Raw genomic sequence first — 19,217 nt, 5'->3', positions numbered from 1 at the left:
CGCTTGTGCCAGTCTATGTGCACGTTAAGGCCACGTGAAGCGTCGAACACCCGCTGACAGGAGGTCACGGGACAGACCCAGGTTCCATGGGTTGACTGAGATGACTGGCCGATGCACCACCTGTACCCCCCACTGTGCCAACTTGCTGTGTTTTATCCACCCGGCACTCTGCTCATTGTTGTGAGCGTCGCTCCTCTGCCCTCCGCGCGCACACACACAGCCCTGCTTTGTGTCCTGCCATAGATTGAGGCACCCATCTATACTATCGGGAAGCCAATCGTGCGAGCCTGAGTAATCCCTTTGCACCTCTTACGTAGCCACGCAACACGCTGGACATTCCCCGTGTCGGGTTCACGTTTAGCAAGAAGTGTCGGAACGCGGAGGTGTCCTCAAATAGAGCATCCGAAAATTTAGTTGCACGAAAGCCACTTCGTGTACCCTGGTGCTGGCGTCAAATTTAAAGATCATGAGCAGCGGGAGGGATGCATGTCAGGCATTCAACTGGTGCTCCACGGTGGCTCGGAGATGTTAACTACCTCGCCTGGTATACAGGTCGTGGGTTCGATCCCGACCCTCACGCCTTGTGTATATTTGGAGTTTGCGTGTCTCTCTCATCATCATCACGGTAGCTTGATGTTCGCTGCCTTACCTGGTATACAGGAGGCCGTGGGTTCTATACCACCCCTTGACGCCTGCTGTATATTTGGAGTTTGCGTGTCTCTCTCATCATCATCACGGTAGCTTGATGTTCGCTGCCTTACCTGGTATACAGGAGGCCGTGGGTTCTATACCACCCCTTGACGCCTGTTGTATATTTGGAGTTTGCGTGTCTCTCTCATCATCATCACGGTAGCTTGATGTTCGCTGCCTTACCTGGTATACAGGAGGCCGTGGGTTCTATACCACCCCTTGACGCCTGCTGTATATTTGGAGTTTGCACGTTCTCCCCGTGGTCGTGTGGGTATTTCTCTGGGTTGCTCCGGTTTTTTCCCTCCACAATTCGTACCAACATCACGGGTTTAGAGCATTTGGCTGCTGATATACATTTCCACGTGATTACGATGATGATAAGCCCACTTCGCTGACCTGCTATCATTTGTGATAGCAGCTGAGTGGGGCCTTACCTGGTAAAATAAACAAATAGTTTGCAGTTTATATCGTTGGGGAAAGAATCACCTTAAAACATCTCTCCTCTCCAGGCAGGCTAATACTTATCGGTCAAGCATTGAGCCTCCATGATAGCCTCCTCATTGACCCAGTAATAATGGTGAGAATATTCAACGTACAAGGACTCCTCTATTTACGAACATTCGACTTTTTCAGAGATATAAACAAACCTGGTCCGTACGTCCAGTTGCCTGTTTGAACCGATACATAAGTTCAATAGATGGCGGTGGTGTCATCTACATTTTCAGAACGTGAAGAGCCAGTGACATCTACATCTACAGGAGATTATACAACTTTTAAAGCCATTCCCCGTACAACACTTTTGGAATAGACGGGAGTAACGTTTATACTTACGAACAAATCGACTTACGAACAGACCTCTGGAACCGAACTCGTTCCTAAGTCCTAAGTAGAGCAGTTCCTGTACTCATTTTGGTCGAGGGGACATACATTGTGCACGGTCAACCAAGACGGAGGGTAATTCTCTCAGCTGGTTTTTTTTTCAAATTTATTCAGGATGTACAAAATGCTGTAACACGAACGCAACATGTCACCGTTTGACGAGCGCAGCATAGGTTGGCACAGCCAGATCTACACTTGAGTTTCACGTACGTAACAACAGAGACAAAATGTTCTCGAGATAATAAAAAACACAATAACATCTGGTGAGGGTAATTAAATAAAGCAGCTCATTGCGTTCCCAGTGTTTTGCTAACGAGGGTTCAGCTATGCAGCCAGCGTGCGTGGGTGGTTCGGCATTCGAAACGAGGGCCTCAATTTTGTTCTGTCCACCAACATCGGCAAGTGTTCTAAGCAAATACGTTACCCAGTTTAACGGATCATAAAAAAAAATACCCGGCCTGGCTCTGTGCGGTCAACAACCACAACCGTGGCTTCTGGCTAACCGAGTGGTGCTTTCAGATGTGCTTCTGCGGCCGTCTGGAACGCTCTTCTGTCCGATATTAGGAAGCCCCTGGAGCAATGCACTTTTAAATCATCATCTAAATTGACAAACTCATTTATTTTCTTAGAACTGCTTTTTGTGTTTAGTCCGATTAGCACGGTTGGCTACATACGGCGGTGCGAAAGAAATTCAACGTACACACACACAAGATCATGGTGCCACTGACGATTGTATGTGAAAACGATGCAATGGAAATTAAAATTTACACCGCATTTAAATGCAACGTTTAACCTCATGATGCTGCACAAGATTAGCGTGCTGTGTGGGAACAGTGGTCTCGAACCTTCAGTGGAAGAAAAAACGGTCTAGAACTTAGACTCATACAGGTCTGTGTGTCTGTGTGTGTGGGGAGGGGGTGGAGTTTGCCGAGAGAGGGGGTGAACCATAATAGAAGTGTTTGAGTTAAATCGGGTAAATATAAATGTGTCATTAAACTCACCACCACTCGACAGCCAATTAGCAAGGTTTGTCACGTGAACAAAACGTGACAATTAGTTACAACCCAAAAACCTGTTATGGATAAACCCACAACATTTACAATTCGAGTACAACGTTTCGCCAATAATTACAACCAGCATCAGCAGGCGACAGCCAGATCTTGAAATGCAATGCACCTCTATTATGGAGAGGGGGTGGAGTTCCAAACGACAGAAGCGACTTCCCCATTCAGTGGTGGGTGGGATTTGCAAGGGGGGTTTTGAGAGGGCACTGTTACAAAATACAATGAATCCGCGACAGAATCAATGATAAATTATGTTAATGTATAAGGAAGCCAATCAGCGTCAAGGGTGGCCTAATGTGGGCTTTTTCGATCCACAAATCGTCACTTTAGATCCAGATATCATTCATGCTTTATCTGTGCTCCATCGGTGCTCGAGCACGGATCAAGCATGGATCAAGCTTTGTATCGTAACAAAAATCTATCGATTCCTGTTTAAGTATTCCTTATATGGGCAAAGCCATGTCCAATTATTCCACATATGGGCCTAAACATTAACATAATGTATCATTCATTCTGTCACGGATTCATCTTATCCTGTTACAACTGCTTGCAAAGACAAGGCCATAAAGAAAGCTGCAGTCTCTGGTGTAGGCCAACCAGTTTCAAACACAAAACATTATAATGATCAGAACCATGTTTGTTTGCATGTTCACCACAAGGACTGTGTGCTTAATGCAAACTTGATGATGCCTTGCAATAGGTGTGTGTCTATTTAGTGTTTGAACATCTTAACGTTGGCTGTGAGATGTCAACTACCTCGCCTGCTATACAGGAGGTCGTGGGTTCGATCCCGACCCCAGACTCCTGCTGCTGTATATTTGGAGTTTGCGTGTCTCTCTCCCTGAAGTCACTTGGATTTTTCTCTGGGTCCTCCGATTTTGTCCTTCCACATTTATAAACACACGCATTTAGAGTAAATTTGGCCGCTATCAATTTCCTGTTTTACTGCCAGAAAGGACATGACGCCGATTCTTATTTTTATCACCATTTTTTTGATACTGGGAATAAAAAAAAGATCTCGTACATACAAGTTGTACTGCTGTGCAAAGTGGCCTGTGACTCAATGCCCAAACAAAGTATGTCAAGCTTAACGGAGTGGTTCTTTGCCTCGACAATTATCGGGTTCATTTAATCATTGGTTGGTTATCGACAATCTCCCAATGACAACTCGTTTTGTGGCGTTGCCACATCCCCCGCTTTCACCGCTGTCTCTCCGACTTCAGTCGGGCTGCTGTTTTGTGCGTGCGTGTGTGAGCGAGTGTCAACACAAGCAGCATTTGGATCACCGCCCGCGGTGTCCTGACTCGCACAAAGACAAAGATCCCCATGTAGCCTTAACAGACTGTTGGGGCAAGTGCTGTTAGCGAGTAGCACCGATGAAGGTTGGCACAGCACACGAGGACGTGGGTGACCAGTGCCACGCCCGGCCGCCTTTGTCTCCCCAGTGGTGATGTTTGCACACCGCACCAGGTACTCATTTGAGGCTGAGTCGACCTAGGGGAAGGCCGAGAACCGGTTCAGATTCATCGTCACCGGCATTGGTGGCCGTTTGCGGGAATCCAACCTCGGGTCCCTGGGCTGGTAGTGCAGCACAGCGCTAACCGCTTGCGCTACCGCTCCCCACACGCACACACATACACACGCAGACACGTACACACACGCACGTGTTCCCAAAGTGGCCGAGAGCTACGGAGGTTCCCGTTCCTCCCGTGACAATAAAGGTGACAGTCGACCTCTGTTTGTTGTTCATCTCTTGTGGGCGGTACGCGCGGAATTGTCCTCCCTTTCGATACTCAAATCACAGTTTTTTTTTTTAAGAGACCAAAGCCAAACTGAACATTTTTCAATGCCCCCCCCTCCCCGCCGCCACCTCCACAGAAATTGTCTGAGCCACAGCGGCGAGGCAGAGCCGGGGCGTTTCCTCGCAAATGGGGGGGGGGGGGGGGAATGTTGTACATGCGTTCAGATCTTCGTCCCCCCAGAATCCACCAATGATGATGAACCTCTATGGAAGCCACGAATCCGGTTGTCATTCGAGGTGAAGAGGTGTGGTGTTTTCCCACGCACCGCAGGAATGTGATGGACTTTTTCCACCACCAGGCTCTGGACTACCCAATGGGTAGTGCATGGGCCTGAGGTTCGCATTTCAGCTTCAGGACGCTTGGGGGACTTGACTCTGGCCGTGTTGCTGCTTCTGTGGGAGGTCGTTTCTTCATAAGTGCACCTGGCCTGGCGCAGGCACCTTGGTGAGTGTCACCGCGCCACTTAGTGGCGAATGGTGGCTGTTTGTTGGTGTTGTTCACGTTTCATCAGTGGGTGGAGAGCGGTTGTGGTGCAGCGCCACGAACCCCGGTGACCCGAGTTCGATTCCTGCGCACGGCCAACACCGTGTGACGATTATCTGAACCGGTTCTGGGACTCCCTGAGGTCGACTCAGCCTCAAGTAAGTACCCGGTGCGGTGTGTAGTAAACATCGCCACTGGGGGAGCCGAAGGCGGCCGGGCGTGGTATTTGCCAACCCACCCCCTCGTGCGCCATTCTGTCCATCATAGGCGCTGCTGCTCACAACTTGCCCCGACAGTCTGTTGCAGGCTACACGGGGGATCTTTGACTTTGTGGTGTTTCGTCAATGTCACCACCATGCCGCGAACACATGCGGAGAGTGCGTTCGCTCGCCCAGATCGAGGAACGGGGGAGAAACTAAAAATAATCATAAAAAAATAAACCTCTGAAAAGTTCAATCGCGGCTCCCTCCCTCGGGTGAACGCAGCGGTGGAGCCGTGATGCATCGCGGCTGGGGCCATTCCCGCCCAGAACGACAGTTCGGCAGAACGACGATGCTCGCTCGCTCGCTCCCAGGGTGGTGTCTCCCCAAATCCTGCAACGCCCCGCTCAGGCATCGTCATCGTCGTAGCTGCTGGCCCGGCCCGACAGCCGGGCATAGAGCGGCGAGAGCAGGAAGCGGGGGTACGAGTCGCGCTCCATGAGGCCGTAGATCCGCTTCTGCGCCGGCTCGAACGCCCCCGGAGCCGCTCCCGGGAGCCCGGCCTCCGTAGCGTCCCTCGTCAGGCAGTCGAGGTTCACCTGCGGGAGCGTGGGATAAATGGTGACATTGAAATGGGATATTGCAGAGACAAACCTCGCTTTTTGTCTTCCGCTTGCTCGTTTGGTTGTCCTTGGCTACGTACGGTGGTGCAAAACAAGTTCAATGTACATACATCCAGTTGATACTTAAAGGTGCCACGGTGGCTATGAGATGGGTTCGATCCCGACCCAAACGATGCCTGCTGCTGTATATTTGTAGTTTGCTTTTCTCTCTATCATCATCGTCATTCCGGTGCCTAGGAGATGTTAACTACCTCGCCTGGTATACAGGAGGTCGTGGGTTCGATCCCGACCCTGACGTTTGCTGTATATTTGGAGTTTGCGTGTGTCTCTCTCCGCATGGCCGAATAGATTTTTTTCTCCATGTTTTTCTCTCCACATTTACAATCATGCATTTAGAGTATTTGGCTGCTATAAATTTCCATACAATAAGCCACTTTGTTGAGCTATCGTTTGTGGCCAGGTCTCTTTTGAAAAAGAGCTACATAGCTCAGTCGGCCTTCCCTGATGAAATAAAAATTGTTTAAAAGTAGTTTAAACGAGTGAAAACATTTCATATCTCCATACCAAAACAAAAAAAGGGCTGGTAGTGCAGCACAGCGCAAACCGCTTACACCACCACTCCCCACAAAAAAATACAAACATCCCCCGTATAGCCTTAACAGACTGTTGGGGCAAGTGCTGTTAGCGAGCACCTATGAAGGCCGGCATGGCACACGAGGGGGTGGGTGGGCCAGGACCATGCCCGGCCGTATTTATCTTCCCAGTGGCGACGTTTTTCACATCGCACCGGGTACTTATTTGAGGACGAGTCGACCTAGGGGAGGCCTTGAATCGGTTTAGATAATCGTCACTGGTTTTGGCCGTGAGCGGGAATCGAACTTGGGTCACGGGGCTTCGTAGCGCAGTGAGCTCGCCACTACACCACCGCTCCCCACACCACAACACACAGCAGTAGACAGTCAGATTTTAAGCCATCGCGTTCTGACGCACACAAGTTGTCATCTTTGAATAAGGGACACTGTCTGGAATGTTGCCTAGTATACAATATTTATACATACACTTTTTTTTCCTTCTTAAGGTGTCATCATTGATGAACGCGTTGTGTTTGTTACGTAAGAAAGTTGGACCCGGGAATGCATTCCATAAATGGAAAACGTGGCCAGGCACACACCAACGACAAAGATCCCCCGTATCGCCTGAACACACTGTTGGGGCAAGTGCTGTTAGCGAACACCTATGAAGGCCAGGACAGCGCACGAGGGGGAAGGGTGGCCAGCACCACGCCTGGTCGCCTTAGTCTCCCCAGTGGCGATGTTTACTACACACCGCACCAGGTACTCATTTGAGTCTGAGTCGACCTAGGAGAGGCCCAGGACCGGTTCAGATAATCGTCACTGGTTTCAATCGTGAGCGGGAATAGAACTCTGGTGGCCGGGGTTCGTAGCACAGCGTGCTAACTGTTACACCACCACTCCGCACACACACCACGCGCACGCACGCGGAGTCCCGACTCTTATTTGGCTCACCTCCTTGGGAGCATGGTTGGCAATGAACTGCGAGTAGATCTTGCGTGCCCGCGCCAGGCGCTTGGACTCGGCCTTCATGCGCTTGAACTCCTCGCACGCCAGCCAGAACTCCAGGTTCTCCTCGCTGAACTCCGTGCGCAGGAAAGCGAGGAATGCCACCCGCCCATCTGTGGAAGGAAAAAAATTAAACCGCGGCCCCCCGGAAGAAGAGAGAGAGAGAGAGAAGAAAAAAAAAGACGACAACTCCTTAAATCGTTACGCTCGCCACCAAGCTGAGACATTCCGGACGCGCCCGTCGACCTAAAGTCCTCCCGCGGGAATGCGTCAGAATCTCGCAAGCCAAGCGGATTGAGGCTGGATCATTGCTGGATGGAAAAAAACAAGAGTAGGATTTTACCCTTTCTGCCAATGAAACAGGAGTTGTGTTTAGATGTTCAAACACCGTACAACCACTCGACCCGAGCTACAAATCCTCTGATACTTGCTTCGTCTTTGTTGTCAGTTTCAAAGACAAATGCGTACGTGATTTTTTTTTTAATCAGAGCATGGTTGCTTGCATGTTTTGCCGCGAGTAATCTGTGTGGGCAGTGCAGACTTGATGCCTTGCAATAGGTGTCTCTATTCAGTAGTTGAACATCTTAACGGTGGTAATCAGGATGTCGTGGGTTTGATACCAATCCGAACGCCTGCTGCATTTTTGGAGTTTGAGTGTCGCTCTCTCCCCGTGGTCACGTGGATTTTTCTCCGGGTCCTCCGGATTTTCCCTCCACAGTTGGAATCAACGTGCGTTCAAGCTATTTGGCTGCTATAAATTTACACGCGATAAGCCACATCGTTGAGCTATCGTTAGTGGCCAGGTCGCTTCTGAAAAAACCTCTACTAAACTTAAACTAAACTATTTTTTTTATTTGACCAGGCAAGGGCCCACTGGGCTGTCTATCTCTTTTTCAGAAGCCCTGGCCAGACTATTACAATGATAGCCCAACGAAGTGGCCTACCATCAAGTGAAAATGTATAGCAGCAATATACTCTAAAATGCACATCTCAGTGTGTCCTTAACTGGTAAAATAAAAAAATAGTTTGTAAATTTCGATTTAAAGCTTTCGTGACTGCAGGGATTCATCTTCTTGGTTCTTTCGGTAAAGTCACGTAGAAGGGAAGTAATAAAATAATAAAAATAAAACATAATAAAATAAAATAATATAATAATATAATAATATAATTTATTTTATTATGTTTTATTTTTATTATTTTATTACTTCCCTTCTACGTGAAACATAATAAAATAATATAATATAATAATATAATAATATTATTTTATTTTATTATGTTTTATTTTTATTATTTTATTACTTCTCTTCTACGTGACTTTACCGAAAGAACCAAGAAGATAAATAGTTTGTAGTTTCGAGCTACATTGTAGGCAGCAAACGGCAGTGCGGGAAAATGTATATTGTACTGTACTTCTGTGCTCCACTCATCTATGCCTCACACCGTCACCAAGTCGTGCTGACCAGGGTGGTCATCGAAGTGTTATCGACACAGCCTCTATAGCTCGCCGTCATCCAGCCACTTGTCAAAATGCCGTAACTTTTACAGATGTCTGCGGGTGCGATGTGATGTGTGTGTGTGAGAAATGCTAAGGAGGCCAAGATAATCAAATCGGGCTTTGATCTCCTGTCAGCACATTGATACGGCAGGTTGAGGCGCCTGCGATGAGCACAGCTGTGCGTGCGTGCTGCACTTCTTTGAGCACCGTACGTAGCCAACTGTGCTCATCGGTGGTGGCTGTTGGCTACGTACGGCGCCAAAAAATCTCAACTAAGACAAAGATCGCCCCTATAGCCTTAACAGACTGTTGGGGCAAGTGCTGTTCGCGAATAGCACGACACACGAGGGAGTGGGTGGCCAGCACCACGCCCGGACGCCTTTGTCTCCCAAGTGGCAATGTATACTCCACACCGCACCAGGCCCTCATTTGCGGCGGAGTCGACCTAGGGGAGGCCCAGGACCGGTTCAGATAATCGTCATCGGTGTTGGGGGCCGCGAGTGGGAACCGAATTCGGGCCGCAGCGGTTCGTAGCGCAGTGCGCTAACCGCTGCACCACAACTCCCCCCCCACATACATGCACAAGCGAGCGTGAGCGCATGTGGTCCCGCAATCTCGCCACGCATCCCAGCCGTTTCCAGAGCCTCGGATCTCGACTCACATTTATGGCTGAGCAGTCGGTCCAGGGACTCGCTCCACGCTCTGGCTTCTTTGACGGACACCCTGTCCAGAGAGAGAGAGAGAGACAGAGAGCAAAGACAACGTGGCCTTTAAGAACGGAACAGGGCACGACGAAGCGTCATCACCGGCGTTCATTCGCGTCATCTCCTTCAACTTTAAAGAAGACGTAGTCTCAGTCCAATTTACGACGGCCTGCAACATGAACATTTACGTTTGGCTGTCACCCATCCTGACACTGCTCAGGCTCAAATCCCTGCTGATCTGGCTTCATTGCTGGCGCTCTGGTAGTTGGCTTGGGAAAGGCAGGTTACTGCCGCCCGCTTCATCCAATATTAAATCAGCAACACGTGTGTTGCCACAGCAGAACTCTGCCTCTTAACTACCCTTGTAAAACTAAAATAAAATTAAACAAAGGTTTTTGTTTTACCAGGAAGGGCCCCACTACTGTGTGGCTGTGTAACTCTTTTTGCAGAAGCGATCCTCACAAATGATAGCTCGACGAAGTTGGCTTATCACGTGGAAATTTAGAGCAGCCAATTACTCTCAACCCGGGGGGGGGGTCACTCTCTCCTAACCTCGCGTTTCCCACGACTAAAATATCTCCCACCTCTACGACAACAACACCACCACAATCACCACCACAATCACCAACGCTGCCGCCAACGCTGCCACCACCGCCAATTTATTTCGCACCGTACGTAGCCAACCATGCTGATCTGAGGTGTGGGCGAAGGACAACAAACTAAACGCAAAAAGCAGTTCTGAAGAATTTAGTTTTCGATTTAAAAGTGCATCATAGCTCCCTGTGGCTTCCTAATATTGGAAGGGAAGAGCATTCCAGACGGCCGCAGAAGCAGCGCATCTGAAAGCGCCGTGCGACGATGCTGCGGTGACCACCGCCTTTGTTCGATGGTCTGTCAACGGCCGCTATGAGGATGACGACCGGAGTTCGTGTGATGATGGTTTATTGCTCCCGGATGAGATCGGCGAGGTATCGCGGTTCACTCGTGGCAAGCGCTTTGTGTGTGTGATGAGCGCGATCGTCAGCGTAGTAACCCCCTGGGCTGTTGGGGAGGGCCACTGCACTTTTGCTTATCCTGTTCGTGCCCAACGCCAAATCGCCATGCAGACGCAAACCTCCCAAGTAGCAGCTGCCACGGTCTCCTGCCCCTCCCTCGTTCTCCTGCTAAGTAAAGTAAGACTTGATTTGAAGCTTTCGTGACTGCAGGAATCCATACTCTTTGGTTCTTTCGGTAAAGTCATGTAGGTATAAAAATAAAACAGTCTGCATCAGCAGCAGGCCATGCTTTCCCACCTGATGACGGACGCTTGTGTTGCGCCCGAAACGTCGTTATTTATTTTATTTTAATACCTACGTGACTTTACCGAAAGAACCAAAGAGTAAAGTAAGACTCTCAATTATCCGTGCATGGTTTATCCGATTTGCGGGTTAACCGTGCACCTGACATTTAGGTGGGAATTCATAATTTGTGGATTTTCCCCTGAAGCCCAAATTAATAATCTACAAACAGTTGTACATTGTTATTATTGTAAATATTTACTACAAGGCACGTGGTGCTTAAACCGAACAAATATGTTGCTCCGGTTAATCCGAAATCCATGCAGTCGCCTCTACAGTACAGTAGTTGCAATATCTTTACAACAGTGGAGCGGAGTTTGATTGATGTTGATTGGCTGTGGCTCTGCTGTCATCCCCTTAGTGGGCGGACTCTTTTGCTGGGCGGGAGCAGGAAAGTGTTATTATCACTGAGCACGCACATAATTGATCAGTCGATCATTGGTATTTGTTCAGAATGTATACGAGTGGTTTTTGGCATAGAGATCCGTGGAAAATGGTAAAGTTTTTGGATTATCGGCGTCGTTAGCGCGGGCGATCGAGAGTCGGACTGCGGCGCCATTCACACGACGGGGGGCCCGGCTAGCGCTTGGCAACACAATCCCAGGTCAAGTAAAAAAACAACAACAACCCTTAGCGTTAAAACTAACATGGGGGTAGAACAACCCCTACCCCTGACCCATTAACACAGATGGGGAAGGGGACGCGAGTGAAACTCAACGGTGGCTCTTCGGACGAGCCCTCAAAAACCCCCCAGACTGACGTCAGCGTCCTTAACGAGGCGGTCGGCCCACTGAACTCTCTTATCGGCCGCTGCCGTGAGGTGCTTGGTGGCCGGTTGGCGGTGGCGGCTCCACGAGAGGCTTCACTGGACTCACCGCGGAGGCTTGGTGGTGGACAGCGCCGTGTCCGTGTGCTGCTGCTGCTGCTGCTGGTGGTGGTGGCTGCTGTTGTTGTCGTTGGAGGCGGCGGCCCCACGCCTCCTCAAGAACAGCAGCTTCCTCATGGCTCCCGCGCTCCTCTGACGTCGTGGCACGAAGAGCGTTCCTTCGCCAAGATCGAGAGAAGTGCCAATTGCCGGGCCCTACTGGCGGCGCTGTCAGAACAACGAGAAGAAGAAGAGACATTTTTAGTTTCGAATTCGGTAAAAAAAACTCAATATTTTGTAACGTAGTAATGTAACGTAGTGATGTAACGTCCTGATGTAACGTAGTGATGTGACGTCATGATGTAACATCCTGATGTAACATCGTGATGTAACATCGTGATATAACGTAGTGATGTAACGTAGTGCTGTGACGCAGTAATGTAACGCAGCGAAACATAATTCGCTTCGAATGACGAGTAGTAGCTCTGGTGAAAGAACGGGGGGGACGTAGAGATCCCCTTGTATTTATTTCACGGGAGAATGCGTCAATGACATTGCAAATCGGGAGTTACTACGGAGCTGTAGTGGCTGCAAATGTTTTAGCGAAGACTGAGAGTGCGAAACCGTGAGAGGGTAACGACGTGATGTGGATGTGGGCCGATAGCAGACCACGATATACAATAATCAAATATACAGGGGACTCCTCAACTTATGAACATTCGACTTACGAACTTTCAGAGATATGAACAAACCTGGTCCGTATATCCAGTTGCCTGTTTGGACTGAGAGTCGTAAGTTCAACCGCCAAACAATAGATGGCAGTAGTGGCATCTACATCTGCAGAACATGAATAACCAGTGGCATCTACATCTGCAGAACATGAATAACCAGTGGCATCTACATCTGCAGAACATGAATAACCAGTGGCATCTACATCTGCAGAACGTGAAGAACCAGTGGCATCTACATCTGCAGAACGTGAAGAACCAGTGGCATCTACATCTGCAGAACGTGAAGAACCAGTGGCATCTACATCTGCAGAACATGAATAACCAGTGGCATCTACATCTGCAGAACGTGAAGAACCAGTGGCATCTACATCTGCAGAACGTGAAGAACCAGTGGCATCTACATCTACAGGAGATTATTCAACTTTTAAAGCAATTTCCCGTGTTTAGTGTACATGCCGTACAGGTCAAATGCATAAAGGATGAGAATCACAGCGCTCTCAGAGACCCGCCCGCCATCCTTCAACGCTGGAGCGACTACTTCTCTGGAATCTGCAACCAGGAATTTCCCCACCCACCTATTATTAGCGCTGAACACGTCCTCGGTCCGGTTTCACCTATCACCATCACCGAAGTGGAACAAGCTATCAAGAGAATGAAGAATGGGAAAGCGACTGGCCCGGACGATATCCCTGCTGAGGCCTGGAAGATCCTTGGCAGGCAGGGTGCTGCCCTCCTTACCCAGCTCTTCAGCACCATCACGAGCACCAGTGAGGTCCCAGAAGCCTGGTCGACCAGCACGATGGTTCCAATTTGGAAGGGTAAAGGGGACGTGGCAGAATGCTCGAATTACAGGCCAATCAGGCTCCTGTGTCATGCGATGAAGATCTTTGAGCGAGTTTTGGACACGAGGATTAGAAACATCATCACCCTATCACCCAACCAATGCGGCTTCGTCAAAGGATGTGGCACTACAGACGCCATATTCGCGGCGAGGCTCCTGCTGGAGAGGCACAGAGAGAAGAACAAAGCTGTGCACGTGTCGTTCCTCGACCTTGAAAAGGCATTTGACGGGGTCCCCCACGACCTCATCTGGCACTCGCTTCGATCCCATGGAGTTCCTGAAACCTACGTGCATTGGGTGCAACTCCTATACAAGAACGTCACCAGTGCAGTCAGGTGTGCAGTGGGCTTATCACTGCCATTTCCCATCAGCGTTGGAGTGCACCAAGGATCGGCCCTGTCACCACTCCTGTTTATCCTGTGCATGGACACGATCACTGCCGACCTGCACACGCCCCTTCCATGGTCAATTCTCTACGCGGATGATGTCCTTCTCTCAGATGAAGAGAGAGGAGAAGTGGAAAGACAAACGTGCCTGTGGAAGGAACGTTTGGACGAAAACGGGATGAGGTTCAACATCAAAAAGACGGAGTATATGGAGTGTGGCCCCCAAACCGACGGCACCATCAGTATTGACGGAGAAGATCTGAAGAAAGTGACGGACTTTAAGTACCTGGGCTCCACCATCAGCTCAGATGGTAGCATCACGACTGATGTGAGGTCACGAGTCAATGCGGCGTGGATGAAATGGAGGCAAGTCACCGGAATCCTCTGTGATCGGAAAATGCCGGATAGGCTGAGGGGAAAATATACAAGACCATCGTCCGACCGGTGGCACTCTATGGATCCGAGTGCTGGCCAGCCACAACTGTACACGAACAAGCTCTCCACACCATGGAGATGAGGATGCTCAGATGGAGCCTCGGGCTCACTCGATGGGATCGTGTCAGGAACGAAGACGTTCGGAAGCGACTTGGTGTGGCCCCCATTGCGGACAAGATGCTTGAGGCAAGGCTTCGGTGGTACGGCCATGTGATGCGAAGTGAAGAGTCATCGGTGGCCAAGACTGCCGTGCGTATTGAGCCAGAGGGCCGCCGTCCACGCGGACGTCCGAAGAAGCGATGGATGGACCGAATAAAGGAAGACATGAAGACGGTCAACGCATCCCCTGAAGATGCCCTGGACCGAGCCAAATGGAGAAGACAATGCCGAAAAGCGGACCCTGCGCCACAGCGGGAACAACGCTAGGAAGAAGAAGAAGAAGAAGTGTACATGCCGTACAACACGTTTGGAATCGACAGGAGTAACATTGGACGCCAACAATTCGACTTACGAACAGACCTCTGGAATCTAACTCGTTCCTAATTTGAGGAGTCCCTGTAATAATAATAATGTTTCATTACCCCCACTTAGATGAGTCGAATCACCGCTCAGAGTTGTGCGGTGGGCGCAGCGGTCCTGGGCGTCCCCTAGGTCGACTCAGCCTAAAATGAGTACCCGGTGCAATGTGTAAGCATCGCCAACAGGGAGACAAAGGCGGCCGGGCATGGGGCTGGCCACGCACCCCTTCGTGTCCCGTGCCGGCATTCGTAGGTGCTACTCGCTAACAGCACTTGCTCCAACAGTCTGTTACAGGCTACACGGGGTATCTTTGTCTTTGTCGCGTCGTCCGATGTTGGGCGGTAGCTTGTTAAATCGATGCGACCAAAGTGGCTGAGCTGGTATATCTCGGTGTGCGTGTATGTGTGTACGTGTGTGTGCACGTGTGTGCGTATGTGTGTGCGTGTATGTGTGTACGTGTGTGTGCACGTGTGTGCGTATGTGTGTCTGTGTGTGTGTGCGTATGTGTGTGTGTCTGTGTGTGTGTCTGTATGTGTGTACGTGTGTGTGCACGTGTGTGCGTATGTGTGTCTGTGTGTGTGTGCGTATGTGTGTGCGTGTGTGTGTACGTGTGTGTGTGTACGTGTCTGTGTACGTGTCTGTGTGTGTGTACGTGTCTGTGTGTGTGTATGTGTGTACGTGTGTACGTGTGTGTATGTGTGTACGTGTGTGTGCGTGTGTACGTGTGTGTGTCTGCGTCTGTGTGTAAGTGTGTGTGTGTGTACGTGCGTGCGTGTGTGCGTTCAGCATAAATACAGTGTGATGAGAAAAACAAGAATAGGCTTTATATTTGCTGGCAATACAACAGGTGTTAAACTACGAGGTAATTTTTTTATTGTTACCAGGCAAGGGCTCCACTGAGCTGCTGTGTCGCTGGTTTTCAGACGCCCTGACCTGGCCATCACGAATGACAGCAGCTCTACCACGTGGCTTGTCATCATCGTCATCACGTAGACAATTGCAGCAGGAGCCAAATACTCCAAACGCATAGAGACCCATAGAGACACAGAGACACGTACAGAACCATAGAGGCACATAGACACGTACAGAACCATAGAGACACATAGAGGCACATAGACATGTACAGAACCATAGAGACACAGAGACACGTACAGAACCAAATTCTAACTATTATTTTTACCAGTTAAGGCTCCACTGAGCTGCTCTGTCGCTCTATTTCAGAAGCGGCCTGGCTATCACGAGTGATAGCTCAACGAAGTTGGCTCATCATCACCACCACCATCATCACGTCGATATGGAGAGCAGCAGCCAAGACACTGGAAGACGCGTGGCGTTGATTCTAAATGGAGGGGAAAACTGGAGGACCCGGAGACAACTCGACGCGACTACCACGGGGAGAGAGACACCGCAAACTCCAAATATACAGCAACAGCAGGCATCGTCAGGGTCGGGATGGAACCCACGCCCTCATGTAGACCAGGCGAGGTAGTTAACATCTCATAGCCACCGTGATGATGATGAGAGAGACACGCAAACTCCAAATATACAGCAACAGCAGGCATCGTCAGGGTCGGGATCGAACCCACGACCTCCTGTACATCAGGCGAGGTAGTTAACATCTCCTAGCCACCGTGATGATAATGAGAGAGAGAAAGAGAGACACGCCAACTACATCTATTGCAAGACGTCAGGTCTGCATGAACCACAGACGTTGCCTGTGGTGAACATGCAAACAAGCATGGCTCTGGTGACAATAATAATGATGATGTTACATGCATTGTCTTTGAAACTGAATGTCCTACACCAGAGACAGCAACCTTCTGTATAGCCTTGTCTCACCACCAGTGTGAGACCAGGGAACACGAAAAGGCGGACAGCACAAGGGCAATGCAAGCATCATAACACCGAGAGCTCGGGTCGAGCAGTAATATCGTGGGATACCTTTCATTGGCAGCATCAAAATGATGGGAAAAAATAAGAATCGGTTGTACATCCATTCTGGCAGTAACAACAGGAGTTAAACACCAAATAGACATAGGCCTATTGCAAGGACATCAAGTCTGCGTTCACCACACACAGTACTTTGCGGTGAACAGGCAAACAAATGGTGCAATTAACACGGAGTGGTCGTAGTAGGAAGCTTTCGAGCCCAATATTATCCCCGACAGAGGGTTTGTTTGGGTTGTTGTTGTGGTTGTTGTTGTGGTAAATTGTATATGTTGTAGTGGGTTTACTCTCCAACACACCACTGGTTAGTGCTGAACTAGTATATTACACTATAAACTACACTATAATTGTACAAGTGTGGGTTTACTCTCTAATACACAACCGGTTGGTGATGAACTAGTATATTACACTATACACTACACTATACACTACACTATTATTGTAATTGTAATAATGTGGGTTTACTCTCCAACACACACCCGGTTAGTGATGAACTAAGTAAGGAATTGGCCACGTTTGTGTTTGCGTGACACAAACCCCTTACTGGTGGGCTGTGTCGGCTGGTGGTGGCGAGTTTAAGGATCACGGTGGCTATGAGATGTTAACTCCCTCGTCTGGTATACAGGAGGTCGTGGGTTCGATCACGACCCTGACGATGCCTGCTGCTGTATATTTGGAGTTTGCGCATTATCTATGTACATTCGCGATCTCACCCGACCATCCAATAACCCCCCCCCCCCCACACAGACAGACAGAGTCGCGCTATTCGCGAACGCGGTGGCCCTTACCGGTGACGGCACGAGTCGTGAGTTTGTTCACCTTGCTGGGGGGGGGGGGGGGGGCGAGCAGAGGGATGCCCTGTAGGGCACGAGAGAGAGACAGGGAGAGAGAGACGGGGAGAGAGAGACGGGGAGAGAGATACAGGGAGAGAGATCGTGCACCCTGCACGTCCGTCACGACACCCGGCGTGTTCCACGGCTGTGAGAGGCGGCTCGCCCCCCCCTCTCTTTATAGACCACGGGGCCGCCAATGACAACTCACGGGGCGGCCAATCTGCCCGCCTCCTCGCCTGCCTGGCCCAACCCCCCTGGGGGGGGGAGAGGTCGGGCGGTGGTGGGGTTGGTGGGGGTGGCGGTGGTGGTCGGGGTGGTGGTGGGGGCGGTGGGGGTGGTGGTGGGGGTGGTGGGGGTTGGTTTGACCTCTTCAGAGGGGAAACGCCACTTGTGCAGACAGGAGCTCGTTTGAGTGGGTGCGGTGTTGGGGTTGGGCTCTGGCCCTGATGAAACTTTAAACGAAACGAACAACTGGATTGCCTTCTATTGTCATTTTACCAACCAGGTATGGCCCACAAACTGAGCTATAGAACACTGAGACCTTATACTGCTAGGAACCTCCTGGTTACACCAGCCCACAGGGGATTATTGTGTCCGTTTGTCCGTCGTGCAGGGAGGGGCTGGGTGGGGAGGGAGGGGCTGGGTGGGGGGTGGAACGGGTGGGGCTGGGTGGGGAGGGGCTGGTCACCCCGTGGTGCCCTTATAAAGCTCAACGTTTAACCTACTCACGCCGGCTTGTGCCCGCCCTCACAGTCGGCCATATTTACGGAATACACCACGCCGCCGTTGACCCTGGCCATTGACCGAGCAACCCAACGTTCCTACTAGCTCCCTCCGCAGGAATGTGTTTTTTTTTCCAGTATCAAAGTGTAGTGACATATGACGTCACTACCATATCGGGTCTGTACACACATGACGTCACTACCATGTCGGGTCTGTACACACATGACGTGACTACCATGTCGGGTCGGTTCAGATGACACCACTGCCGGGTCGGGCAGTGCGGAGGCCGTTGACGAGTGCCACGGGGGTCGTGGCAGGCCGTGGCACTCTGAGTGGACACATGACCGGATCAAGGTGGGGGACAGGGGCGCAGGGGGGACCTTGGGGTCACGTGGTTGGGGTCCAGAGCCTTCTCGAGGGTTCGAGAAGGGGGGCGTGGCCGGGGTGTGGCCAGGCCACGCCGGGGAGCTCATAAGCGGGCGCCGCTGAGGGAGCGGGGCTGTTCGTGCCTGGGATGAAGACGCCTCGTGAAGACCGAAGCCCCACGTCGCCAGTTATTTATTAAGGGTTTAGACAACTCGCACGAACCGTCTCTCTCTGTTCTTAGCTCGGCTAGCTCCGGTCTCTCTCCCTCGAGTCGGATCGGGGAATCAGCCAACACCGACCGACCGACCGGGGAGAGCAGCACCTCCCATGACTACCGCCAGCTTCTCTATCGACTCTCTCTCAGCTCTACCCCTGGCTCGCTCTTCAACCATCCACCATCCCGGGCTCCCACAGTGACCACGCTCTCGTCACGGGGTCCCCCTTAAGTACCTAGAGGAGACACGACGTCATCGCCCCGCCCAGCATGCATGATGTCACGTCCCATGGCGTCATCGCACTAGACAGCGCGCATGACGTCACGTCCCCATATTACTCCTCTACACATGTAAAGTGTGTAACAGTTGTGTTAAATAAATAGTGTTGCCTCCACACGAGTGTGTGCACCTATATCGAACCATTACAAAAGTATGAAAACAAATAAGAATAAGTTTACCCTTTCTAGCAATAAAACAGGTGTGTTAAGATGTCTAAACA

The 19,217-nt window shown here is 50.4% G+C and overlaps 2 protein-coding genes across 2 annotated transcripts in view; one reads left to right on the top strand and one right to left on the bottom strand.

Annotated features, from left to right (window-relative positions):
- Positions 1–15,894, top strand: part of LOC133361157 (far upstream element-binding protein 1-like) — a 64,402-nt gene extending 48,508 nt beyond the window's left edge. Inside the window, exon 21 of the mRNA XM_061580029.1 lies at positions 15,856–15,894. Within this exon, the coding sequence (XP_061436013.1) occupies positions 15,856–15,879 (24 nt within the window). The 3' untranslated portion in view covers positions 15,880–15,894. The remainder of the gene's footprint in view (positions 1–15,855) is intronic.
- LOC133361158 (regulator of G-protein signaling 2-like) lies at positions 1,663–17,617 on the bottom strand. Its single transcript, XM_061580031.1, has 5 exons — positions 17,370–17,617; positions 11,733–11,950; positions 9,478–9,539; positions 7,268–7,434; positions 1,663–5,717 (listed from the first exon to the last, which is right to left on the bottom strand). Exons 2-5 carry the CDS (start codon positions 11,858–11,860, stop codon positions 5,526–5,528), a joined length of 549 nt encoding a protein of 182 aa, XP_061436015.1. The 5' UTR covers positions 11,861–11,950; positions 17,370–17,617; the 3' UTR covers positions 1,663–5,525.
- Positions 17,618–19,217: the final 1,600 nt, after the last annotated feature.

This window comes from Lethenteron reissneri, chromosome 71 (assembly GCF_015708825.2).
Source record: "Lethenteron reissneri isolate LAM-NWPU_2019-01 chromosome 71, ASM1570882v1, whole genome shotgun sequence".
NCBI lineage: Eukaryota > Metazoa > Chordata > Hyperoartia > Petromyzontiformes > Petromyzontidae > Lethenteron > Lethenteron reissneri.
Note: the sequence above shows the minus strand (reverse complement) of the source record. Positions and strands in the feature narration are given on the sequence as shown.